The sequence below is a fragment of the Terrapene carolina genome, unplaced genomic scaffold, assembly GCF_002925995.2.
Source record: "Terrapene carolina triunguis isolate 2854851 unplaced genomic scaffold, T_m_triunguis-2.0 Scaffold192, whole genome shotgun sequence".
In the NCBI taxonomy this organism is placed as follows: Eukaryota; Metazoa; Chordata; order Testudines; family Emydidae; genus Terrapene; species Terrapene triunguis.
In genome coordinates, this window is record NW_020664543.1 from 5894863 (window position 1) to 5920655 (window position 25793).

Genomic DNA, 25793 nt, shown 5'->3' on the forward strand with positions numbered 1-25793 from the left:
CAGGGCTTTGTGCTTCACTGATAAGTTGAGTTTCACTATATCCAAGTTCACCATAAATTGGTTCTACTTTAGAATCATAGGGTTATGAGGGGCCACATATAGTGTGAATTCATGTCCATCTGCTATTGACTATTTATCCTGGAAAGGGGTGTGTGTGTGTGTGTGTGTGTGTCTTTTTTTTTTTAATTAAAATATATCATTTTAATAGTCCTCTGATCAGAAATGTGGAGGCTTTGCTGCAATATTGAATTTAAAACTCCTGTCATGTCCTGCAAATGAATGAACAACTCTGTAGTCCAGTTTGCTAACCTGCCATTTTCACCAAATAATTTCCCCTTTCATTTCCTGATATTAGCATCCTTCCTTTGTCATACTCTTGATCTGGGGGCAGAGATTATTTTAATTCCTTCACATCTCTATTAACATTACAATAACATCTGAGATACCATTCTAATTCTGAATGTACATGTGGCTGTGAAATAGTCGTACTGTGTCATCCTCACCCACAGCAGCCCCCTTACCTAATCTCACCACAACCTCATTGTACCCTTTCACTGCTTATGCTCTTTGTAAGAGACAAGGTAGATGAGGTAATATCCTTTACTGGACCAACTTCTGCTGGTAGAAGGGACAAGCTTTTGAGCTTCACAGAGCTCTTCCTCAGGTCTGGAGAAGGTATCCAAGCTAAATACAGGATGGGACAGATTGTAAAACATATGGGATTCACACATGTTGTAGGAGACTACTTAAAATGAAGCAGGCAATTAGTACTTCTGCAGTCATAGGACAATGGAGGGTTAGTAGGCAGCAGGTGTGTTACAAATTGTTGTAATAGGGCCATAAAACTAGTGTCTCTGTTAAGTCCATGGTTTTCAGTGCCCAGTGTAGTCATGATTTGAAGTTCCCAGGCTCATCTTTTGAAGGTGTTATACAGGTTTCCTTTGAGGACAAGGCTTGGGAGGTCAGACATGGAGGGCTTGCTTTGTGAAAAGTGTTTTGGTGGGGTGTTTTTGTCTTTTATCATTGTTCTATGAGAGTTCATTTGAGAGCAGAGTAATTGTCTGGGGCATTAAATGCACTGGATGAGTTACGCAACATATTGTGATAGGCATGTGCAGAACTCCTGGATTTTTGAAAGGCGTGTTGGGGGTGGGGGGGTATCCATCATCATAGCTGTGGACATACGTCACCAGGTTTTGCACCTGTTGCTCTGTCAGGGTCAGGTTGCTTTCTGTAGTCCTTTTCCTTTGTCTATTTCATCCTTGGCATTCTGTCTTTTATCATATTGCTCCTACTCTTGCAATGGTTTCCCATGTGTCCACCATGGACCCCATCTGTCTTAATTCCTCTTTAAAAACGCACGTCTGCTGGTAATCCTTCCTAAATTATTCTCTTCACCTCTAACCTCTGCATGCCCATTCTTTCTTGAATTATCACTCTATGTCTTGTAACCAGCGTTCTATGATCTGCTTATTAGATGCTGTACTTTAGATTCTTAATTTTATTAATGACTCAAGAAGAATTCATTCCAGAAAGTGAGGTCCATTATATAAATTATTTTGTTTTTCTCTTTCCTTAGACCGGAAAGCTTTTATTTCACATGGGAGAATAAAGTGTGTTGGATCTTCTCTGTTTTTGAAGAAAAAATGGGGGATTGGGTATCACTTAAGGTATTTTATTTTATTTTGTTTGAAAACATTCCTCATAGTGCTAAATTTGCATCACAGTAGCAGAAGAAATGTTATTTCATTCCTATCAAGCAACATCTCTGGGAATTTAAATATAAATGCTTCCTAATATAGCTTAACTGGAATGAGTATAAAAACTTCAAAATGTATTGAGGAGACTGTGTCAAATTGTTCTCCCAACCTGGCACATGCAATATCTATGCTTCCTGTTATGAAAAATAAATATATTTTTGCTGTTAATTTTATTGTTAAGGCACTATGGTCTGAGATCACCTTTCATCTGATGTAACGCCGCGGGTATTCAGACTCAGCTTACAGCCAATTAATTTTTTTTCTTATTATTGTGCCGAATTCCTAGAATTTTAGTAATGAAATGCTCCACGAAGCAGATGTGATTCACTTCCCCAGGTAACAGAGCTGTTGGGTCAGAGGAAGCCATCTTCCTTTTCAGCCTGATCCTAAAATTCTGGGCATCTCTTTTAAGATGCTGAGTACCCTCATCTCCTTTCAATAGGCTCTGAGGGTCCTAAGCACCTTGCAGAATTGGGCCCTTTGTAAGACTCTTTTTGCCAAACTCTTCCTGTGGATACTGTTAAATCAGTTGGTTATTCCTAACCACTTGTTTTATTACATTAGCCAACCCATGAGGTTGGTATAACACAAGGCGTTGGTAACAAATCCTTCAATCCTTACTTAGACAAAATTTCCACGGAAGTTTTGTCTAATAAAGATCTGCTGCAGGGATTGGATGTTATTCCAGAGTAAGGACTGATGGATTTGGCTCTCTTGGTATATGACATCATAACGATAAATACATTGTTCTTGTGAAAATGTAAACCTTTGCCTTCTTAATATGAACAGGATGCATGTCAGTGAGGTTTGTGACTCTGAGAACATGATATCTCTGGTCAGACAGTACATCCCTGATGCCACATTCACAGGACAGAGTGAAAATGAACTGAGTTATACGCTGCCCTTAGAAAATGTGGATAAATTTCCAGGTAATTATGTGTTTACATAATCCAGAATCTACCATGCATAGAATTATTTCTCTTTTTTCTGTTTTTTTTTTTTTAATTAATCTTGAGAGATATTGTATCTGACTCCTGAATTCCATCAGGAAGGTAACCTACTGATGATGAACGTTTGCATAAGGAATTTTTTCCAAGATTTTAGTCTCTCTATGTATTTAAGATCAAAATATGTGGTTTTCTTCCATTCATGAGAAAGTACATAAAAATTGAACCTGACACAAATATTTGTTTGTTCTGTTAGATGCAGGGTAATGATGAAGGAGACTGAAAGGAATCAGTATAGGTGCTGGGGGTACTGCCACACCCCCTGGCTTGAAGTGGTTTCCATTATATACAGGGTTCAATGGCTCTAAGCAGCCCCATTATACAAATTGTTCCCGCATGTTTGGGAATCAGACTTTAGTTTCAGTTTAGTTATTTAAATTTTGATATTTCTTTGAGTCTGCAAAGGGCCAGAATTTTGAGTCCGTGCTTCCTCATAAGAGTTCTACTACTTTTGTGTTTCCAGCTGGGCTGGAAATACCGAAGGCGCAGTCTGTCTTACCACATTTTGGCATTTACAGATCCAGCCCTAGCCAGAGCCTGAAAATGCACAAAAGGTTGAAATTTGAAAAATAATGGTAGGTAGGTAGATTAAACAAACGAATGAGGTGAACCCAAGAAAATAATGAAACAAAACTGGTTGGTGGGAAAGGCAGTGGTCCCAGTGAATCAGCTGTCTAAACCTTGCTGGGTTGTTTGTTAAGGCATCATAGCAGCTAAGCGTTCTAAGGATGCATTTGAAAGAGGACAGTGAGTTGCCTTTGCAGATCGTTGCCGGGAAACTCCTCCCATGCAGAAGAGGTAGCATGGGAGAATGTGCAAAGAGGTTTGAAAATTTTAAAAGTGGACAATCAAAATTGGCACCTGGTATTTTTTTTTTGACTCTTGAGCGTACGTATTCCAGTAAAACTTCAATTCAAACTTTAAATACTCAGCAGCATATTATCAAACACGAAGACTGATTAAAAATAGAGACCTGGAGATTTCTGTAAACCCATAGTTCTAATGGTTACCCTAGGATTAGAAGATAGCATTAAATTCTGCTTTCAGATACAGAAGCGTGTCAGGAATTACTCTGGATTTACATTTCTATACCTTCTGTCATGCAGATCTGTTCTGTGGCCTAGACAGCCACTCTGACCAGGGGATTATTAATTATGGTGTCAGCATGACAACCCTGGAAGATGTCTTCCTGAAGCTGGAGGGTGAAGCAGCAACTGATCAAGAAGGTAAAATACTGGGTCAGCCAAGGAAAATTATTTTTAAATTCATCTTATGCTCTTTTTCTGCTAAATATGAACCCTTACCTTTTGGGGCATCCTCAGAGATAGAAATGACTAGCTAAAATTGCTTTGAATAGTTAACTATATTTTTAAACATGGCTAAAAAACAATTGGAAATCCAAACATGTAGGACACAGAAAGAGGACTTTTTTTTTTACTCCTGACTTGCTATCAAATATTAAATGGGTGATGAGGTAAGTGCTTATGTAATTGTTTCATAAGATACAACAACAAAGAGGCAGACATTCGATTTTTAGAAAAGTCTGTAACATAGACTTCATTCTGCAACTTATTTTGCAAATTCCTCCTGAATTGTCCAGGGAAGAATGTGTACCAGTGCCCAATTTTTAGATTGGATTGGATTTCTTAAAATCCATACCTTAAAAACAGAGACAAAGCAGGTTGGTCCCTAAGACAGAGATGCAGAACTCAACCCACCTTGTTCTAGTCAGGCTCTTTGCAGACTCCCTGCTGAGAGGCCAGCTGCCACACTTGCCTTCAGAGCCCCCTTAGCCTGCAAGCTGGACCAGGAACTCCTTAGAACTTGAAGTGGTAGCTTGTGATTCTAACACAGTTTTCAATATACCACCGTTTTTCTAATTTTTTTTAAGTGATCTCTGCTAAAGATGCAAAAACAACAAGGAGTCTATTTTATGAAAACACAGGTTTCCATGAATGATGAACATTTCCTTTTGGAGGGTTCTCCATGGTGGCTTAGGGGGTCTATTTATACCTGAAACATCAGATTTAAACATGAACAATTCTACTTAATACTTTAACCTTCAGGTGTCTTTTACTAAAGTGTATAATTATGGGGAGAAAGCCTCATGAGTAGAAAACTTGAAGAGATCTCTGGATACAGAACAGTGGATGAGAGATGGATTTTCTGTACATCTCTTCAAGGTCCTAAAGTGTTTTCTATTACTTAATACTCCCCAAAGAGCCCATCTTAACTGAGATCTCTTCCCTTGTAGCAAACTAGAAGATAGTTATGTTCAGCCTGCCATGTAGTACTGGTCAGCAGTTGATAATTGTGTTTATTCTTGTCCCTGCCAGTGTTTCTGTTTTTATTGCATATAAAAAACGTTGTCAAGGAGTTACGTTGAACAATGAACTTTGAAAACTCTTTGTAGATTATGGTGTTTTCAGTGCAGAGCAGGCAGAAGAGGAAAGAGACACCTTCTCTGCTGATGAAATGGAACAAGGTCTCCTGTCACTCTCAGACACTGGAAAGGCGACTGTAACTGGCACAGCCCTCTGGAGACAGCAAGTGTGTGCCATGGCAAGAATTCGCTTTTTAAAGCTGAAGCATGAAGATAAAACCCTTAGATCCATGTAAGTGCCGTGTTTCTGACTTGTTTAGGTGAAATCAGTCTGTGGGAGGATGTTCATAGCACAGCTGTCTGTGGAGTGGGCTAGGATGGAACTTCAGGGATCCACTTCCCTCTCACCTTGAATGTTCCTGGAACATTCGAAATAATTCAATCACAACAGTGTTTGCTTGTAAATCACATATTTTCTCTAAATGATTCATGACATAGAAAGCTGATCAGCCAATGTTCCGGGAAAATGCCTACATTGCCAATTCCAGCTACACAAAAGCTTCCCCAACTATGCATCCCCATCCAATTATTAATTTATTACCGGGAGTTTCTTGCACTGAATGATGTACATAATTAAATGAGCCATATGATTATTGGTGCTAGTTGTAAAGCCCAGGTTCTTTCTTAAAAATATCATTTTGAAATATCTTTTTTTGGGGGTGGGAAAACTTCAAAACTAAAAGAATACAATTTTCATTTAATCTTGGTATTTAAAAAAAAAGAAAATGTTTACAAATATTAATTTTTTTTCTCTTTTCGTATTTTTTCCTTTTCCCGTATTGTCAATGAACGCAATAGAATGAAATGTCTGTTTGTTCTTTCAACTTTTTATTGTTTCTTGTTTTTTTTCCCCTAATCAGTACATTTACAAAACTTCTCCAACTTTGGAAAAACTCTGTAACTTTTCCAAAGTTTTAAGGAAGTTGTGAAAAGTTAGAATTGAAAAAGAGAAAAAGGAGAAAGAAAACCCCTAGATATTTATTCTGTTGCATTCAATGGCAGAAATGAAAAAAAGGATAAGGAAAAAACAAAAAAATCCTAAATTTAGAATCTTTTTGACTTTCTAAAAGGAAACTAAATAAAATCGTTTAATTTAATTTTGTGTAGAAATGTCCTGTCAATGAAAAAAAAATTATATGTTTTTCTATGAAGAAAAACTGTTTTCAATTAAACTCTTTTCCAGCAGAAAATCTTGTTGTAAAAAACTTTCCACCAGCTCCTTGGTTATTACAGTTAGAACTGGCTGGAAGTGTTCATTGGATCCCTTCTCCTCCCCCACCGACCCAGGAAGTTGAGGGAGCACCTTCCATCTGGTGCCTTCTGAAGAAGGGATGGGCCAGCGGGTACATGTGTTTGTGCCTGGAGGCAGGGGTCACCGGAATCCCAGCTTTCTTCACTACACGCTATAGAGGCTGTCTGCTTCTGAGGTTCCCAGTATTGCGTACACTGCTGCTGCATTGGCAGTGTTGTCAGCCCGGCATTCGATGAGAATGTTCATGTTCAGTTGTTATTTTTTGCATGCTACCATAATTTTCCTGAAAAACACAAGCAATAGAAGGGAAATGGTGATTTACAAAAGTTTATATCTCAGCCAAACCCGAATGGAATTTCCTGGGTCAAAGAAAAGGCACCTCTCTAACCCTCGAGCTTTCATCCTGCTGAATTTTAAAGGCCTGACGTACACAATGGGAGTGTTACAGCTTTTCAAAATAAAGTGTCAAGAATCTTTTTTTCTTAATACGATCGAAATATATGGGTTGCTACCAGCTCCCCCTACAATAATGCAACTTGCAAAATGTCTTGTCTCCAAACTCATTTGTGATCTGTTCTTCAATCTAGATTACTGCTGTGTGGACTTTTTATGTTACCTTTAGCTATCCACTTAATCATACTCGTCTTATGGAAACGATTAAATTCTTGGGAGCTGTCCTCTGGTCTGTATTTTTTTCCTCCTGGAAAACAATCTCACAAGGAAGTCACAAGCCTTCTAGTCCTCAATAAAACAGGTGAGGGGCAAAACAGAAGAGCAAGGTTGGTCTTTTTCTATGCCACTGCTTTTAGCTTTGCAAGGAAATTTGACAGGGGAGGGGGGAATATTGGCAGAGCAGATGTCGTAGAGGGCAATACAGGGCCCCACAAGGAGAGCAACCCAAGAAGCAGAGAAGGGCAGGGTGATCTGGAGGTGGTGGCAAAAAGCTTATATTTGATGTGAGGCTGAATGAGAAGCCAGAGAAAGGATCTGAGGAGAAGAATGGCATTGTCAGATCACCTGGAAGGCAAATCACTTCTGTGGTTTCGTTTTGTATTGAACGAAGGAGGGCAACGTGCGTGTCGGCTACCTGAAAGAAGGATGCTGCAGTACGCCAACCCTGAGCATTCAAAAATTATGAGCCAGCCCTCCAAAAATCATAAGACTAACCTAAAAATCATGATTTGTTTTTTACTTAAAAATATATATTAAATTATTTTTATTTGCTGTCAAGGTACATTTGCTTAATCTTTCCAAATTTTTCACAGCAAATATGAGGGCTAGATACTTTTTTTTAAAAAAATATGAAAGCTGAAATTCTCATGCAGTCTGATTCCAGAGGGGCTTTAATAAAAACTACCAATATTGTGAAACTAGCGATAAAATCGTGAGAGGCGGCAGCCCTGATATTGCAGTATTTGATCATATAATGAGGCCCTGAATGAGAGGATGAAGGTGGAGAAGAAGCCCTGAGATTTGTCAAGGAAAAGCAGATTAGACACCCAAGTGGGAAAAAAAGAAAAACAGATTGGAAGGGTCCAAATTGGAGTTGGAGAAGGAGTCAATGCCTTGGTTGTGGACTGTGCTTTTGATGGAGGGCAGGAATGAGATGGGATGGTAGCTGGAGAGGCAGGATCCAGGGGTTTTTGAGGACTGAGGAGACCTTGCTTATGTTGTGAGGAGAAGGAGCCATGGGGCACAGAGAGTTTGAGAAGGAAGGGGTTGTGAGCACTGTGGCAATGCAAGCAAGGAAGTGGGAAAGAATTTAATAAATAAAGCAGCAGGTGGACATGAGATGGGAGACTTTGCATTCAGTAATAGAAGAGAAGGTGTTAGAGAGAGACACAGACAAGGTAGCAAAGGAGAAGTATCATAGGCATGATAGCAAGAGGAGAGAAATTAATAGGAGTAGTAAAACAGCTGAAATACAGAAGAATTAGGGCAGTAAACTAATTTAAACATGCAGAGAATCAGCAGAGTGGTGAGACAATTCATAATGCAAAAATTTGGAAGCAGCAAGTTAACTAACTGTGGAGAAAATGCAATGGATTATTATGAATGGTGTATGAATTCTATAGGATTTATTTTATTATTATTTCTCTGGTCCTGGTGGGGACTTTACCAAAGACCCAAGGAGAACTTTTATTGTAAAAAAAAAAAAAAAATCTTCAAAGATTGTGATTTCTCTGTTGTTGCCTTCGTACCAGGTTCAAGCATTCAGGACTTCATCCACGCTTTGGACACTCAGAACATAATGCTGGAAATAGCAACAGGGAAAAATATCACAGAGAAGCTAATCCATAATGGGGCTATACAAGTATCCTGGGAGAACCAGGTAGTGTGTCTCTCCTTTTTTCTTTAATAATTAACCAAGATGCCAATGTGGATTCTGTGGAACTTGTCTGAATGAAGCTCCTGATGGATAAGCGCCAAAGACATGAAGACAGGTTTCAGAGTAGCAGCCGTGTTAGTCTGTATCCGCAAAAAGAACAGGAGTACTTGTGGCACCTTAGAGACTAACAAATTTATTAGTTATTATTATGCTCAAATACATTTGTTAGTCTCTAAGGTGCCACAAGTACTCCTGTTCTTTTTGCAAAGACATGAAGATCAAACATAAGCCAAAGTGAAATTCACAAAATTGCAAAATAAACACATCAACATTGAATTCAAATAGGGCCAGATTGTGGCCCTCCTGCATCCAGGAGAAAAGGGGCTTGGGGTTCCATGGCACCACTTCCAGTACAGGGGGTGTCAGGCTTTTCAAAGCCATTTTGTCCCCCTTCTTGAATTTGCGCTTAAACAGGACAGGGCAGAGCTGCGCAGGTACACTGGGAAGTATACGCTGCCCCAGAGACTGGCAGATCACAGCACGCTCCCTCCGCAAAGTAGTGGGGAGATCAGAAAGGAGACTGTGGTCCAAGGATTCACAATCCCCCTTCAGGGCAGCTCCAGGGTCGGCTCAGCGACACGCTGTTCCTTACACTGGGCAAATCACAGACTGATGATCTAGACCATCTCGGATTAAATAATATGTAATAATCTTATATGGGTAAGCAAATGGGCTTATATTTAGCCAGGAAAGGCGTGATTTTGAGCTGGATCACGTCACACACTTCGTTTTTGTGGTTGCAGTTTTACCCTCTCAGTGAATTGTGGATGCATTTTATTGATCTGCAAAACCAGGAGTTGTCTCTGGAACTTGCCCTAAAAATGGAACAGCACTTTGTTTTGCATTTCAAATAATCTGATGATATATGACTGTGACAGATATTGCAAACACATGCAGTATCTTTTGTGAAATATGGCTTTAACTTTATAAATATTATCTGTATCTTTCACCCCGTCCTTGAAAGCATGAAAACTTCAGAGGCTATTGTATTGAGATGGGCCAGATGGTATGGACAGTAGAATATTTAGAGGCCTTTGTGTCAAGGCATGCTAGATGGATTTGTGCATTCCTGGCTCACTGGGCACGATTTCCTGGGGGATCTGGAATCACTCAGGCTGTGTCTACACAGGGATAACAAACCCATAGCTGGCCTGGGTCAGCTGACTCGGGTTTGTGGGGCTTGGGCTCCGGAGCTGAAAAACGGCTGTGCAGGTGTTCAGGCTCTGACTGGAGCCCGAGCTCTGGGACCCTATGAGAGTGGAGGGTCCCAGAGTTCAGGCTCCAGCCCAAGCCCAAGCCCAAATGTCTACACAGAGGTTTTTAGACCCTTAGCCCAAGTCAGCTGACACAAGCCAGCTGTGGTCATGCCAGGGGTCTTTCATCCCTGTGTGGACGTACTCTAAGAGGTGATTCATGAAAAATACCAATGCCGGTTATGCAGATACCCACCCTTAGTAGCCCTCTCCCCGCACCCAGGAAAAGGGGCAGTGACCGTTTTTACCTGATTCAAGAGACCCAGGAAATAGAGAGAGAAGCTGGGGGCATAAAGGGCCACCTTGAACTGACAAAAAGGCCAACAAATTGACCTTTTGTCCAGTGGAGAGGCCAAACCCTGTGCGAGGATTGGAAAGACGAGAATCTGCCAAGGTCTTCACAGGAGTCAGAGGCGGATTTACAGTAAAACACAGGGTGCCCTGGCACGGGGCTCCCCAACGACAGGGGGCCCCAGGGCCGGGCAGCTGCGGGGGCAGAAGCTTGGTCCCACCAGCAGCCAAGCTCCCCACTCCCCCGCCTCCTCCCCGAGCGTGCCGCGTTCCTGCCCCTCCCCCTCTCCCTCCCTCCCAGCGCTTCCCCCGCCACCAAACAGCTGTTTGCCGGTGCTCAGGTCGCTCCGGGAGGGAGGGGGAGGAGTAGGGCCACAGCGCGCTCAGGGGAGGAGGTCGAGAAGAGGTGAGGACGGGGCCTTGGGGAACGGGGTGGAATTGGGGCAGGACGGAGCAAAGGCGGGGCCGCCGCAGTCCGCCTACACATACCCTCCCCACCCCCCTGCCGTGAGCTGCTCAGGTAGAAAACACCTTTGAGCTTTTGTCTTGTCTTGCTTTTCTTCAGAGCTACAGGTTTACAGTTATGTGCAGCATAGAAACAATCAACTGCTTTCCAGTGCTCGTGAACATCATTAGCAATGCCTTGCTGCGAACCTTAAATTCCACTGCACAAATTCGAATCTGGAGTCATCCATTTTTTTCTGTAAGTGTCATAACTTCCCTGCCAGGAATGCTTCTAATACATATGGTTGGGAAAGAGGGATCTAATTGCTCAATATGTGATCAGGTTTTTTATTAGGAAGCAATTTTGTTTTCTCTCTCTCTCTCTCTCTCTCTATATATATATATATAGGTCCAAATTCACCACTAGTATAAATATAAACACTTTTTTTTAGCAGAGTTGGGCCCACGTATACCAGTGGAGACTTTGGCTAATATCCTTTTGATGTAAAAAAGAGAACTCTGTACCATAGCCTGTGTATAGGAGAACCTTCTTTGGGGGTTCACTGGTCCTCCCTAGTCATGAGTCTTGAACCACTTCCCTTCTGGCATCCTCCCCCTAATCATTGGGTCTCTGGTGCGGGGTAAGAGGGTGGGTATGGGAGAGGAGAGGCAATGGGGGTGGCATGCGGACACAGGGGACTTCCTTGTAGCCTGGTGTTTCAGACACTTAGCTGGGTGGTTGAAAGCCAAGTTCAAATCCCTGTCCAATATCACGCAGACGGGGGAATTGAACCAGCTCTCCCGCATCTCAGATGAGTGCCTTAACCACTGGACTAAAAGTGATAAGGGGGCACCTCCTCCCAAATTTTATGACTCTAGACTTTTTAAAATGCCTGGAAACAGAACATATCAAGTGGAATGAAATGTGTCCTTCAACCTGAAACAGACTTTTTTGAATTTGTTGAAATCTTTCAGAATTTTTAGATTTGATTTGACCTAAACCAATTTTTTCCCCAAATTTTTCTGCACTGCCAGTAAACAAAAAACCCCAACTATTTGCCCAGCTCTAGTTGTGATACGCAGACTAATACAATGCAGATGTTTTCTTCAGATGTTTTCTGATTTTTTTTTTCACCCCCAGGAGAATCGTCCAGAAACATGGGATTATTTTATTTCTAGCTATCTTATTTTTTTGCTGCTTTTACTTCCTGGTTTCCCACCTCACTTTGCAATGAACAGCATACAAGATTATAAGGTAAAATCCTTGAATTTTAGCAGACATTATGTAGGGGGAGGCCTGGATAGATCTGTTTCAATACTGCATTTGGTTTGGGCTGTCACATTCTTACAAGGCCATAGCTTGCAGAGTTCAGAGGAGAGAAATCAAAACACTAAAAGGTTTTGAAATTAACCACTCTGAGAAACAGCTAAAAGACCAAGGCATGATCTATCTAGAGAAATAAAACTGAGAGCAGAGGCAGAGTGATAGCTGTGTACAAATATGTAACAGGTCAAAGACAGGTACTCTCATGGTGGAAGAAGGCAGGTTTAATAGAAGAGAGGTTCAATACTATATCAAATTGCAATTATAAAAAGAGTTTGCAGGCAGATCAGATGGACTTTCAGTGTTTCTCAAATGCAGCCACAGCCTCCTGGGCTGTGATTAGAGGAGAGGAGGCAGAGCAGTGGCCGCTCCCCGTCCCTGTTGCTCCTGGATGCCCTGTCTTGGTGTTGGTTGCTGAGGCCAGCAGCAGGGGTGCCCCCATCTGGAGATACCTGGTGCACACTGCTGTAGGAGCAGGGAGCTGATGAGTTCCCCACCTTCCCAGGTGCGGTGGGGCTCAGGCTTTGGGCTTCAGCCCTGGCGTGGTGGGGCAGCAGGCTCTGGCCGTGGGGCTTCGGGCTCCAACCCTGCACTCTGGCTGCACGGCGGCAGGCCCCAGGCTCTGGCCACAGGGCTTCAGGCTCCAGCCCCCTGCTGCCTCCCCCAACTCCTCACCCCCATTTTCCCTGGCCCCCGCTGCCTCCCTTGACCCTCAATCCAGAGCTTAATTTGTCCCCAGGCTTGCCTGGGCTGAGTAAATCTGCTATGAAAAGTGGTACCTGTATGTTTGTTCATATCACTTTTCACAATAGACTTAACTTGCTAGCAATAAATAAATTACAATGATTTGGATGTGTATATATGTGCATATTTATTTGATTTGCCTAAAGCTAATTAAGTATTTTAGGAAAATACTTAAAATACTTAAAAATGTTAGGCCACTCTGAGGCCACCAAAAAAATTGTCCTGAGAACCCCTGGACTAGATGACTGACTTAGAGGTGATTATCTACCACTATGAAGGAATCTGTGTTCTGAAGTCTTTCACTGAAAGCAATAGAGTTGTATCAGGGATCTATCTAGCTACCTAGGTACACAATGGCTTCCATCATGGTAGTGTCTGGGAGCCTCCCAAATATATAAAAATAAACATGACAATAACAGTCTGTCTCTCTCTCTCTCTTCCCCCTGTCCTCCCCTCAATCTTCCCAGCCTGTAGGAAAAATAGCATGATTAATGTATAGCTTTCTGTTGGTGTGTGAAGAATACACTGAGGGAATATTAAATCTGCCCGCATGATTCCCTGATGTATCCCTTTATCCATCTACTCTATTGTCCTATGAACACAGCATGCTCATCTAAACTGACACGAGATACATCCCTGGGTTTGCTTTAATGAATGCCGACAATCATAGCAAGACTCTTTGTTCTGGAGCTACCTTGTTAATGTTTTTAGATACTGGTTTTCATTTTTTTATTCTTCATTAACCGGTATTTCAGGGTACACTATTAAGATATTTCCACTGCCATTGGGACAAGAAGCAAGGAGACAGGGAAAAGAAGCAACTAAAGAAGGAAGGAAGAAACAAATGGGGTGAGAGAGAGAGAAGCGGGGAAAATAGACATGGACAGTGAGGAGGAGGAGAAGAGAGCAGCAACAGCTAGAGAGAGTGAGAAAGGGGAAAGTCCTGTGAATACTCTACAGAGGAAGAAGAAATGGAGATTTGTTTGTACCTTTATTTCCCTGAGCCAATTCTGAACATAAAGTCAACTAATTGGAAGGACTGTTGTTGCTTTTAAAATCTCCCTATAATAATGCCTCTCTTTTTCCTTTCCTTTCCTAGATAAAAGCTCGTTCCCAGCTGCGGGTCTCTGGGCTCTTCCCTTCAGCCTACTGGTGTGGGCAGGCTCTGGTGGATATTCCCCTGTACTTGATTCTTCTCTTCTCCATGTTTGGAATTATCTTTGCATTGAGTTACAAAATTTCTATGAGTGCCAGTGACGCTTTTGCCCTGGTAAATCTGATTATTTAGATCACTGAAAAATAATTCACCCTTGAAAACAAGAGAGGGAAATCCAGAAGATAAAGTTTACCCCTCTCTCTCCACCAGGGAAGGGGAGCAATTAAACCAGTCAACTCCTGGCTTCAGAATTCATTTAAATTGTAATCCCTTGTGCCAGTTGGATCTTCAAGTGCCCGCACCCATAGGTCAGAGAAAGGCAAAGGGGCCATTTTTTTTGCTGAGCATTCATTTGAAAAGATTAAAATTTGATCCATGGCAAAACTTTGCCATTTCTGCCAGCAAGAATTCTGAATTTGCCCCAGATGCAAAAAATGGATTTCTCACAATGAAATGAGATTCCTGTTTGTGAAAAAGGTCTTCTGTATTTCTCCTTGCTCTCTCCTCCCCACCTAGTAAAAAGAAAAATTCAAGATGAGCCTACAAGAGATTTCCCAACAAGTTCCTATTATGTATAAGTGTTCCCAGAATTGATGCCTCTGGGAGTTGTCATCAGCATTGCAATTTCACTTCTAGGGAAACTGTGTCTAATTCTGTTTTAAGTTACGCTGGTGCAAACCCAGAGTAAGCTCACTGATTTTAGGGATGAAATTCTGGACACAACCAGGTCTGAGAGCAGAACTGTATGTAGGACAGCAGGTTTTTTCCCTAGCAATAATAATCAAGCAAGGAGGAACATAATCCATCCCCAACAAGTAAATGGTCACAGGTTGCTTGTTAAACAGCCACACAGTCTAGCTCAGATGGGGCTATCACATTCACAGGTGCTTAAATCTTTGTGCTGTGTTAGGATATAGATATTCAAGCCTGTCTGGCCTATACTTTAAGAATTTAGGTGTATTCTTATCACTTAGCTAGTTATAGAGGTATAAAAGAGAGAATCAAAATCATTGTCTATCTGTGGAAGGGCCTTCTCTCACTGTGACAGTCTGAGGCCCTGTTTAGTCATATTGAAATAAGGCAATCGGGGGCTGTTAGGAAGGTGATCCGATCGATCACCTCCAGAGAAAGGGAAGAGCCTAAAACATGTAAAAGGAAATTGAGTTTGATAGTTTTCTGTCTGGTAAGAACTCACTTATCAATAGACACAGCTGGAAAACCCTTATGTCTGTATAGATGTAGTTGTGAAATCCTCACTTCTGTATTGTTTTGTATGTTTATTTGCATGGTCTCTGTCTGGTTCTGTAATTGTTAAGCTCTCTAACATGCTGTTTGAGAGGAAAGATGGTCTAGTGGTTAGAACACTAGCCTTGGAGATGGAAAACCTGCATTCAGTTCCCTGCTCTGCCACAGACATCCTTGTGATCTTGGGAAAGTCACTAAATCTCTCTGTGCCTCAGTTCCCCATCTGTGCACTGGGGATAAGAGCTTTGCCCTGCCTCACAGGGGTGTGGTGAGGATAAATACATTACAGACTGTGAAGTGCTTTGAGGTCTACTGATGAAAAGGGCTATATAAGACCTAAGCATTTTTATTATTTGTTGCTCTATTTTTTTCTTCTTCACCGCATTGTGTCCGAGTTTCCCCTTCTGTAAAATGGAGATAATAAATCTTAGTCTCCTTATAAAAGTACTTTGCACTTAAATTGGAGGGGGTTTTTTTATCCCTTGATCTCAGTATTATTGTCATTTAAATTGAACTAGAGTGCTGCAGTTTTATTTGTTCATACCAGTTCACTTACCCTAATAAGAGCTTTCCTCTCTATAGTTTACCTGTATGATTGGCTATGGAGCTTCTATGATCCTGTTCATGTATGTAATTGCCTTCACATTTCGAAAGCGATGCAACAGCTGTGATTTTTGGTCTTTTATCCTCATAGCGGTAAGCAAATGGCTAGATTATGTACAGCATGCTATAAAGTTTACGAAACTGTATTTCAACTTTTGAGCGTTCAGGTGATGATACAAGTGGAAACACTCTGTGCAGCTCCAGGAAATAGAAAATGACAGTCATCTTATAACAGAAACAGCTCTGTACCTTTAACTATGATGCATTATTCACATCATTTTCTTCTTTAATATCCTCTCCAATCCTTTCTCTTTTGCTACAGAAGTTTCAAGTGGTTTGTGGTCCCCTACCCAGAATTCCCAACGCTCTCTCGCTCCACATTTTTTGTGGTTGAAAACAGATTTTTTTCCCCTCCAATATTTTGCACAGGGCGAAATCTCATAAGCAAAATCTTTGTTTGTTTGTGTTTTTTCAAATGGAAATACAAAGTATTCAGCGGCGGCTCCAGGCACCAGCGCTCCAAGCGCGTGCCTGGGGCGGCAAGCCGCGAGGGGCGCCCTGCTGGTCCCTGCGAGGGCGGCAGTCAGGCAGCCTTTGGCGGCTTGCCTGCGGGAGGTCCCTGGTCCAGCGGCTTCAGCAGCGGGTACACCGAAGCCGCGGGACCGGCGGACCTCCTGCAGGCAAGCTGCCGAAGGCCACCTGCCTGGGGCGGCACAAAAGCTAGAGCCGCCCCTGAAAGTACTGTTCTTGTGACCTGCCTTTGTCTGTTAGAAAATCTTAGTCTGGATCTTGTAAACCACAATCTAAATAACAGCAACAACCCCCCCCCCCCCCCCCCCCCCCGCCCCCAGAGGTGGTCTTGGGGAAGCTGTACCACTCTGGATCCAAACTTACTATTTCAGAGGCTCGGCGATGCCTCATAAACAAATTTCTTGTCCTGAATAGTGCTGGTTCAAAATTCTCCACTTAAACTGCTTTTTGATGGAAAGTTGGTGATTTTGTGTGTGAAAAGTGTCTGCTTGACAGAGAAAACGTCTATTTTTTGTAGCAGAAAGTGACAGAGACATTTTATAACAGAGACAGTTTTATACCTTGAACTAAACCTGAAAATCAAAAAGCTTTGGTTAAAACCTGAAATATTTTGATTCTGAAATGCTGCTACAGTGCCTCATACTTCCATTCTCCTCATGGTCCCGGATCCCTGGTCAGACTTCGGCTTCTATGATGCACCATGGCCACATGAGCCACCTCCCCTGGCCAAGAGGGGAGACCATGGTGTATGAGGGGAGATGTAGTCTGACCAGGGAGCCCAATCTATGGAAGAGAATGGGAGCATGAGGCACCTGAACTACGACTCCCAGGGGGTATTTCAGAATCAGAATATTTTAGTTTATTTGCTGAAAACTTGAAACTTTCCCCAGAGAGGAAGAAAAAATAATTCTGACCAGATCTAGTCTTGAGACATCCTTCTATGTTGGTCTGCAGATTACTGAGTTGTAGCTGAATACACCTCAACTCCATTGGTGCCTCTTGCAACCTAAATAAACTTTCCAGAGACACCCTTTTAAGGATTTTGTGTACTGCCAAGGCTAGACATGAGGTGCAAAGGCCCTAGAGAAGATCTTTGGTTTGTACGTCCTGCAGTTCTGAATCTAAAAAGGTTCAAACATTATGTCATGGTCATTTTTCTACAAGGTTGGGAAAAGGATCCCTGAGAGATGTTGTTGTTTACAGATATCTGCATATTCACTCTGAACTCTCTAAAAGCCTCATGGTAAAAATAAATAAATAAAAAATCAACAAGCTAAGATGTTCACTGCCACCAAGCTAATTATGCTGCAACTTAATGGAAGGTTCTTTCCCGGTATTTTATCTACCAGAATATGCCAAAGTATGTAGTGCTGCCAACACCCTTGATTTTATTAGAAGTTTCATAATATTTGGTGTGTTTTCTTAAAGTCCCAGCTCCTGGAGTCATGTGATCACATGAGACTCTGTTTTAATTCAAAATAAAAGTAAATGTGTAACGCTCACTGTTGTGGAGAAAAGGTTGAAGTATGGTGTGCGCGCGCACACACACGCACACACACACACCCCCCAAGCTCAAAAAAACAGAAGGCAAATAAAAAGAATCCAATTTTTAAAAAGTTCTTGATTATTTTTTAGGACCTGACTCATGATTTTGGAATGCGTAGGATTGGCAGTACGGCTTCTGACCAATAATAGGTGTTGGGGGTAAAAACCAAGGACACTCTAGAGGGCAATGGAGTGACAGGAATGTTCCTTTCTCCCAAACGCCGACTCTAACTCATTGCCCTGACTCCTTCCCATCAACCTTTCTCATATTTGTGTTTTGTATTCAGTATTCATCATCTAATAAGTAAGTTGTGCGATATTCACCATATAACCCAAAATGTAGTGTCATCCAATTCTTGGCAACAGTGAGCAAAGATTGCTTTTTTTTATCTAGTATGAGTTACCTTCTTGCTTCTTTTTAGGTAACGCTGGTTATCTTCATTATTAATGCCATCGTGTGGTTCACTTCCAGAGAGGCAATTTTCCATTATTTCTTCTCCATTTTGATTCCTGTGTATCCATTAATAGGTGTTGTGATCAGGTCTCCGAAGGTAAACTATTGTACTATGTCACGAAGAAATTAGATGCGTAACTGGCTATGCTTTTTGGAAAAACAAAACAAACCTCATGGTTTCTCAGTGGGAAGCTGGCAGTAACACCCTGGCAAAGAGCTTTGTGGTTTCTCTAAGGCAGAGGTTCTCAAACTGGGGTCCGCGAGCACCATTCAGGTGGTCCTCGGATAGTTCCCTCTAAGGTGCGTGCCTGGGCAGCCGCACGTGAGAGAATGAAGGGCCATCCACCTAATTAGTGAAGCTGCACAGTCGTGGCTCCACTAACTAGGTGCCTGGACCCTGGAGAAGACGCACATGGAAGGTGAAGTGGTGGCCTTGGGGGGAATAGAGGGTAGGTGGGGAGGAGGTAGTGGGGTGAGAAAAGGGAGTGGGGGGATTTGCAATGTGTAGGGCTGCGGCGGCCAGAGAAAGAGGTGACTTTCCCCAGCTCCAGGGCTGCGGCTGCCAGGGAGAGACGGCCCTCCTACCCAGCCCCAGCTCTGTGGCTGCTGTGGTGGGGGAGATACTCCCTTCCTTCCCAGCCCCAGCTCGGTGGCTGCCGTGGCAGGGGAGACCCCCCCTCCTTCCCAGCCCCAGCGCAGGGGCTGCCACAGTGGAGGAGAGAGGGCACATCCATTGCATTAGAAAGGTAAGACTACTGATATTAAAATACGAGTTGTGTGCTTTTATTTGTAGAACAAAAAAACGTTAATTATTATTAAGGGTTTTTTCGATATAGCGCTTTTATCCAAAGTGCTTTACAATAGTTCGCTAACGGTACAAACAACGTTTGGAAAGATCATTAAGTGGTCCCGCCGACACCCTCAGCAATTTTCAAGTAGTCCACAAAAAAATAAGTTTGAGAACCACTGCTCTTAGGGGTTGGATTTTGAAAATGTCCTGTGCAATCCCCATGATAAGGCTCTCCTCTTCTTCCCGCTTCTCCCCATAGGTGCTAGGGAGATAAAATTCTTGCATCTGACAGAGCTATTAGTCCTGGAAAGAAGAGTCTGATGATACTTGTATTTGGGGGTGTCACTATTTCCTGAATAGTATTCGGACACCCAGATTCCAACATCTATATTTGCCCTTCCCTACTGTGAGGATTTTGAGTGAAATGACAGAAATGTTCACATAGTTCTGAAATATTTACTGACGTGTGTTTTCATTCTTCTAAAACTAGATAGTATTATATTAAATTTTTACAGGATTTCTACTGAATGTATTTTTTCTATCCACAGTTATTTATAGATGAGGATTTCAGTTCTATTGGCAATCGGAGAGACATATTTGTATCTGTCATTGCAGTAAGAAACAATTTGAATCTTGCATTATTATTTTGCAGAGGACACACATTCTAATGTGGTGACTATATATTGCATTTGTATAATTCCCCGCAGCTAGCAAAACGTACATAATGTGACAGATGTTTCATGGTCATATCTGTTGGACTGAGATGGAGAGTTTTCCAATGTAGCCTAATGCTCATTGGCGGGAGAAGTTAGTCCATAAACCCAGGACCTCGTCTGTCACCTTATTAGAGAAGGCTGGACTGATTGAGGCTTTTTACCTATGAGAAAGTGGGACAAGAATATCAGACTCATTCCAGACAGAGTAGAACTTAGACTGGATTTGAGGAGGCAGTTGAGAGACTGCTGGCTAGCACCCAATTACTCAGAAATAATAATACTCCTCGCCTGAAACAGGCTAGGGAAAACAAAATAAGCCCCAGATCATGCAGTGAGCTCAGCCTTACCTTTCCCAATTGTGCTTATGCATTAAAATGTGATTTCTCTACTAGTGTAATCTGTTGTCATTTTATTCATTAGTATTAGTTAATACAAATATGAACTTCTTACACAATTTTACATACTGTACACTCCAACAGAGTTGATAAAATTCAACCCAAGTCTGAAGACTAAGTCTCAATGGACTAGATTCTTATTACCATTTACTACATTTCCCCCCATATATTTTGCTCCATTATTACCACCATTTGTGCTCCAGTGGTAGTAGCAATGGTGAGAAAGCTAGTGGAGACAAGGTGCCAGTGATTACTAACATTTTACCCCCATGTTGTCTAGGCCTGCTCTGAGTTGAGTTCAATGGTATGGAGGCTAAAACACTGGCAACTGACCTATGCCAGTTCCACCACCATTACTACCAGTAATGGGAAGCATTGGGGGGGGGGGGGAAACCTAGGAAAGCACAGCTAAATAACAGGAAGATCATACTTCAATATGGACTATTAAAGCTGAAACATTTTCATTTAATTGTTCTTTAGATCATATCAGAGGTAGCCTTAAAGTTGGGGCGCTGCCAGCCCAAGGGCAAGAGGGTTTTATTTTGGCATTTATGCATGAAATACATTAAGATTTGGGAGATGCTCAGATTCTGTGCAAGTGGGGCCAGAGAAGTAACTGTGATGGATCCCTAAGAGGAATAAAGAGGTGAAGCAGATCAGGATGCCAGAGTGAGCAATATGGAATAAATACCCACCTAGATTAGATAAGAGGCAGACACAGGGAGAACTGAATTAAACTCTTCTTTCGTCTCTCACATTAGAATCCTAATAAAGTGAACCTAACATTAACCTAAAGTTAAATTAACATTAAATAGCCAGTTAGCAGCTCAGGAGGTAACTAGTACATGAGGAGAAGCCGATCCCTCTTTTAAGGCACTTTACCTAAACTGTAATTAAAATGTATCAAATACAATGTTGCTATTTTCATTCATACAACATTGACTATTTCTTCTTTTTTTTCAGCCTTACCTCCACTGTGTAGTTTTCATTTTTCTTCTTCGATGGCTGGAGGTGAAATACGGAAGAGCGGTTATGAGAGAGGATCCGATTTTTAGGTTTGTGTCCACACGTGCCCTTGCATGTGCACCTGTGTGCCCCCACACTCGGACTTTTCTTGACAATACATTTTTCCACAGAAAAAGTTGATATTTTCAATTTTTCACAAAACATTTTGATATTTTTAAAAATCCATGCATAGTTTCCATAGGGTTCCATGTGATACATTTCCCCCCTTCCAAGTATTCTTGCTAGAGAAAAAAAGGAAATTACATACAACACTCAATGTCGTTATTAATTTGTATTGTCATGCCTACAAGTCACAGTAATGGACCATGACCCCATTGTACTAGGCACAATACAAACAAAAAACAAAAAGCTAGTCCCTGCCCCAAAGAGAAGTGGGGGTAAGTTTGCAAAACCACACGTTCAAAGGTTAGGAAAATCCAGTGAATAGATTGCAGGTGCACTTTGATACTGTCTTTATCTACAAGATCATGTACTATTTGTTCTTAACAAAGCCTGCCTCATTCAGGGCACAGAATGGACAGTGAATAAGGCAAAGGACTGTAAGAAGAGAGAGGTTGTTCTCTTATATTTCAGCCAATTGTCTGGGACACACGAGTGCTGGGTTTTATTCCTGGCTTCTCCACAGACATACTATATGATTGATGTTGGGCAGGGCTATCATAATCCATATGCAACAAGAGGGCTGAATTAAGTTCATATGGGCAGCCTTAATTCTGGTATTTCTTAACTTTTTGTGTGCTTGACTTTTCAAATCGCAAATAATAAAAAGCAGAAGTGTTGAACCAAACAGCCATTCGGTCTTGCTGTACTCATAATACATCAGTTGTGAACTAGGACAAAGGATATATTGCTGAGTTTGACTCCTTTGATTGGTAGAATTCCCCCGAGGAAAGAGATCAACCATCAAAATCCTGAAGAACCAGAAGAAGAAGATGAAGATGTGCAAGCTGAAAGGGCAAAAGTTAGGGAAGCAATAGCTTCTGAAAATCAGGAAGAGGTAAAATTTCAAGTTGTCCTTTTCTGTCTGTCTCTTTACTCTTCCGATTGGTAAATTACCCACTGGGGAACAAATAATAAACATCAATATGGAAATCCAATGTTTCTCCCCTTATATTTTTCTACTTTCCAACTGGAATTAACAGATATCATCAGACCTGAGAATACAACTTTTAAATAGAATGTAATTCTATTTTGTTCTCAGGCAATCTAAAATGAATGATCTTTGAAATAAGGATTGTGACCTCTTCTCTTTCAACGTCAAGCACTTTTTTTTTGGAGTTGAGCTAATAATTAATAATACATAATAGCTAAGCTGTATGGGCAGGAAAGATGGCCCATGGAAAGGGCATTAGCCTGGGACACAGAAACCAGTTCAGTTTCCTGTTGTGACACAGACTTCCTCTATGACCTTAACCAAGTCACTTAGTCTCTCTGGGCCACAGCTCCATAACCGTAAAATGGAGATAATAGTACTTTCCTATAAAACAGTAAAGAGGTGTCATGTGTAGAGTATGAGGCACATGGATACTATGGTAACGGGAGCCACATAGTTACCGAAAATAGTAAAAAGCTATATGGGATTAACATGACTGTCTAGTAGATTTCACCACTGTTGAACTTTTATCTCACCTTTTAGCAATGAAAATTCAACACATTTCAGCGGCAACAAAATATTCAAAGAAAGTGTTCTGAATAAAACCTGTATACAGCAACCACACACAACAGAGAGAACAACTGGACTGTCTTTTATAGTGGGAGGGATTTGTTCTTTATAAATTCTTTCTCATTTCCCTCCTTCCCCAGAAACCAATTATCATTGTCAACGATCTGCGCAAGGAATATAAAGACAAGAAAGCCAGCTCGGTTTTTAAGAAAAGGAAGAAAGCGGCCACTAAAAATATCTCTTTTTGTGTTAAAAAAGGTTAGAACCCAGGAGTATTTTACTATAGTTACTTTGATGATTGTCTGATTTGAAGGTTACATGTGTAGACCACTCACTCACTGGAACGTCTCAGTTCTAGACAGCCCTCATGGAATTTGTAATGAATGTTATTTGATCACAGGTATGAGCAAAAGGTTTCTCTTTTGTTTGTTTGTTTTTTCGTGGTGAATATGGCTGACGTTCTGTTAGGGAGGGCGAGTCTTACTAAAAATTGATGCATATTCATTCTAGGAGAGGTATTCGGACTACTAGGACCCAATGGAGCTGGTAAAAGCACAACTATCAATATGATTACTGGAGAGACAACACTGACTGCTGGGCAGGTAGGTGAAACGGGTTAGACTTTAAAACCCACTGCTAATCCTAAACAATACATGAAGGGAAACAAAGGGTACTTCCACAACTGCAGCAGGGTGGGGGGGGGTGACTTGCAGTTCGTGTAAACATACCCGCACTACTGTACTCTAGCTAGCTTGTGAAAAATAGCCATGAGAACACATGTTGCATACTTCAGCACAGGCTGCCCAAACAAGTATGTACCTGGGGGAGGAAAGCGGGTGTCCATCGGGGTTGTGCAGTGTACACTGAAGTCCACTTCTATTTCTAGCCTGAGTACAGTTAGTGGGGGTGCATTTCCACAAGCTGCAGGTCACACCCCAGGCTGTGATGTAGCTGTGCCCAAAAGGATGTTTGGAATCCAGCCCATAGCCCAGCACGTCATGCTCTGAAAATCGTTCATGAAAATTATCCTCAGTCGTTGTGATTGACATAAGAACATGTCACTGGCAATAAGCGAACAAAACAACATGAACACTATTTATGTAGCCCAACCAACGCCAGGACACTTGAAATGAAAGCAGGCACTCCATCCATACCCCCTATTATATTTGCCTCAAAATAAATTAAAAGTAAATAATTTCAGGAATGAATCTTGAACTTTCGCTAATGCCGGAAATGGTCTTTAGTCTTTTTATTGGCATTTCTCGTGGGCCATTCGTATTACAGTACCTAGAGCAAACATCTACTGCTATAGACCCTATCGAGCAGGAAAATGACCTACTATGCAAGGGCCAGCTCTACAACCTGTACTCAGTGAAACTACTCAGATAAGCAAAGGTTGCAGATCAGTCCCTTACTCAGTAATTCTCCCTTGTCAACTCTCTGAAATGGGCCATCTGGATTATCACTGCAAAAGTTTTTTTTCTCCTGCTGATAATAGCTCATCTAAATTAATTAGCCTCTTAGAATTTGTATGGCTACTTCCACCTTTTCATGTTCAGTATGCATATATATCTCCTTACTATATGTTCCATTCTATGCATCTGAAGAAGTGGGATGTAGCCCACGAAAGCTTATGCTCAAATAGTCTCTACGGTGCCACAAGTACTCCTGTTCTTTTTGCGGATACAGACTAACACGGCTGCTACTCTGAAACCTGTCATAACCGTCCTGTAATTTTAACCCTACACATTTATTGATCACAAGATTACACACGTGCAGAATAACAGATTTTGTTCAGGTGCTGACAAAGGGGAAAGGTGCCACTGCCTCTCAACTGCAAGAGAGCCCAACTGGCTTTCTAGGCCACTGCCCTCAGGAGAACCCTCTCTGGCCAAACCTTACTGTGCAACAACATCTGGAGGTTTATGCAGCTGTGAAAGGGCTGAGGAAAGAAGACGCTGTTGTTACTATCAAACGGTATGTAGTAAAACAAATAAAGTTTTCAGTTCGTGTTTCATATCTCAGAACTATAAAGCAGAGAGAAAGTAGAATTTTGCTGAAAACCAGACGCTTCACAGTCAAACTGCCCAAATGTCTTCCTCTGGTGATTTAGCCAAGAAACTACGCCATCCAGATTTTCTCATTTAGAATGAGTTAGAATTAAAATTAGTGTGTGTTAAATGCTGGATGTATCTGTGTCTAAACTTTAGATGGAAATGTCTGGTGCTAAAATGTGAAATTAGGGGGATAATCAATGATGTACTGTCCACTCTAGGCAAGATGGAGAGGGTTTATAATTGTTATTAATACTAATAATAATATAATTCTTATGATTAAGACAGAGATTCTATCCTATTAGGAACAGCTTGTTTAAAAAACTTCTCTTGTTTAGTTTCTGATGATTTTGTTGCTTAAAATAAAAAATTAGCAGACTTTCCAGAAAAATTTTGGACAGAGTAGCATGCTGAAACAGAAGGATTCTTGAGATTATGAAAAGACTTCAGAACATGAGTTTTGGAAAGATTTGCACTCTTCGATGGGTCAGCTTCATTGCGTGAAAATACACAGTCAGATAAGTTTACGGGCATCTCAGAAAACTCAAATACAGTGACTTGCAGCATCCATTTTTTTCAGCACCATAGTATAGATCCACAAGAATTTTCCTGTGGAAGGGGGAAGTAAGGATTGTCTGGGGTTACACATGCCTTTTGCTTAGGAGAAGAGAATAAATGCAAAAAAACCAAGTCATTTTGCAGAAAGAAAGCAACACACTTCCAAAACAAATCATCTTCAGTTGGTACCATCAGGAAAAGAACTAAGAA

The 25793-nt window shown here is 41.5% G+C and overlaps 1 protein-coding gene across 1 annotated transcript in view; it reads left to right on the forward strand.

Moving 5' to 3' along the window:
- Positions 1-25793, forward strand: part of LOC112105506 — a 118293-nt gene that overhangs the window by 23964 nt on the left and 68536 nt on the right. Inside the window, exons 14-30 of the mRNA XM_029912166.1 lie at positions 1580-1670; positions 2550-2689; positions 3874-3993; positions 5181-5382; positions 6990-7156; positions 8607-8734; positions 10901-11038; positions 11921-12034; positions 13947-14117; positions 15831-15944; positions 18350-18478; positions 19720-19785; positions 21246-21337; positions 22185-22305; positions 23112-23229; positions 23482-23573; positions 24770-24948. Of these exons, the coding sequence (XP_029768026.1) occupies positions 1580-1670; positions 2550-2689; positions 3874-3993; positions 5181-5382; positions 6990-7156; positions 8607-8734; positions 10901-11038; positions 11921-12034; positions 13947-14117; positions 15831-15944; positions 18350-18478; positions 19720-19785; positions 21246-21337; positions 22185-22305; positions 23112-23229; positions 23482-23573; positions 24770-24948 (2182 nt within the window). The remainder of the gene's footprint in view (positions 1-1579; positions 1671-2549; positions 2690-3873; positions 3994-5180; positions 5383-6989; positions 7157-8606; positions 8735-10900; positions 11039-11920; positions 12035-13946; positions 14118-15830; positions 15945-18349; positions 18479-19719; positions 19786-21245; positions 21338-22184; positions 22306-23111; positions 23230-23481; positions 23574-24769; positions 24949-25793) is intronic.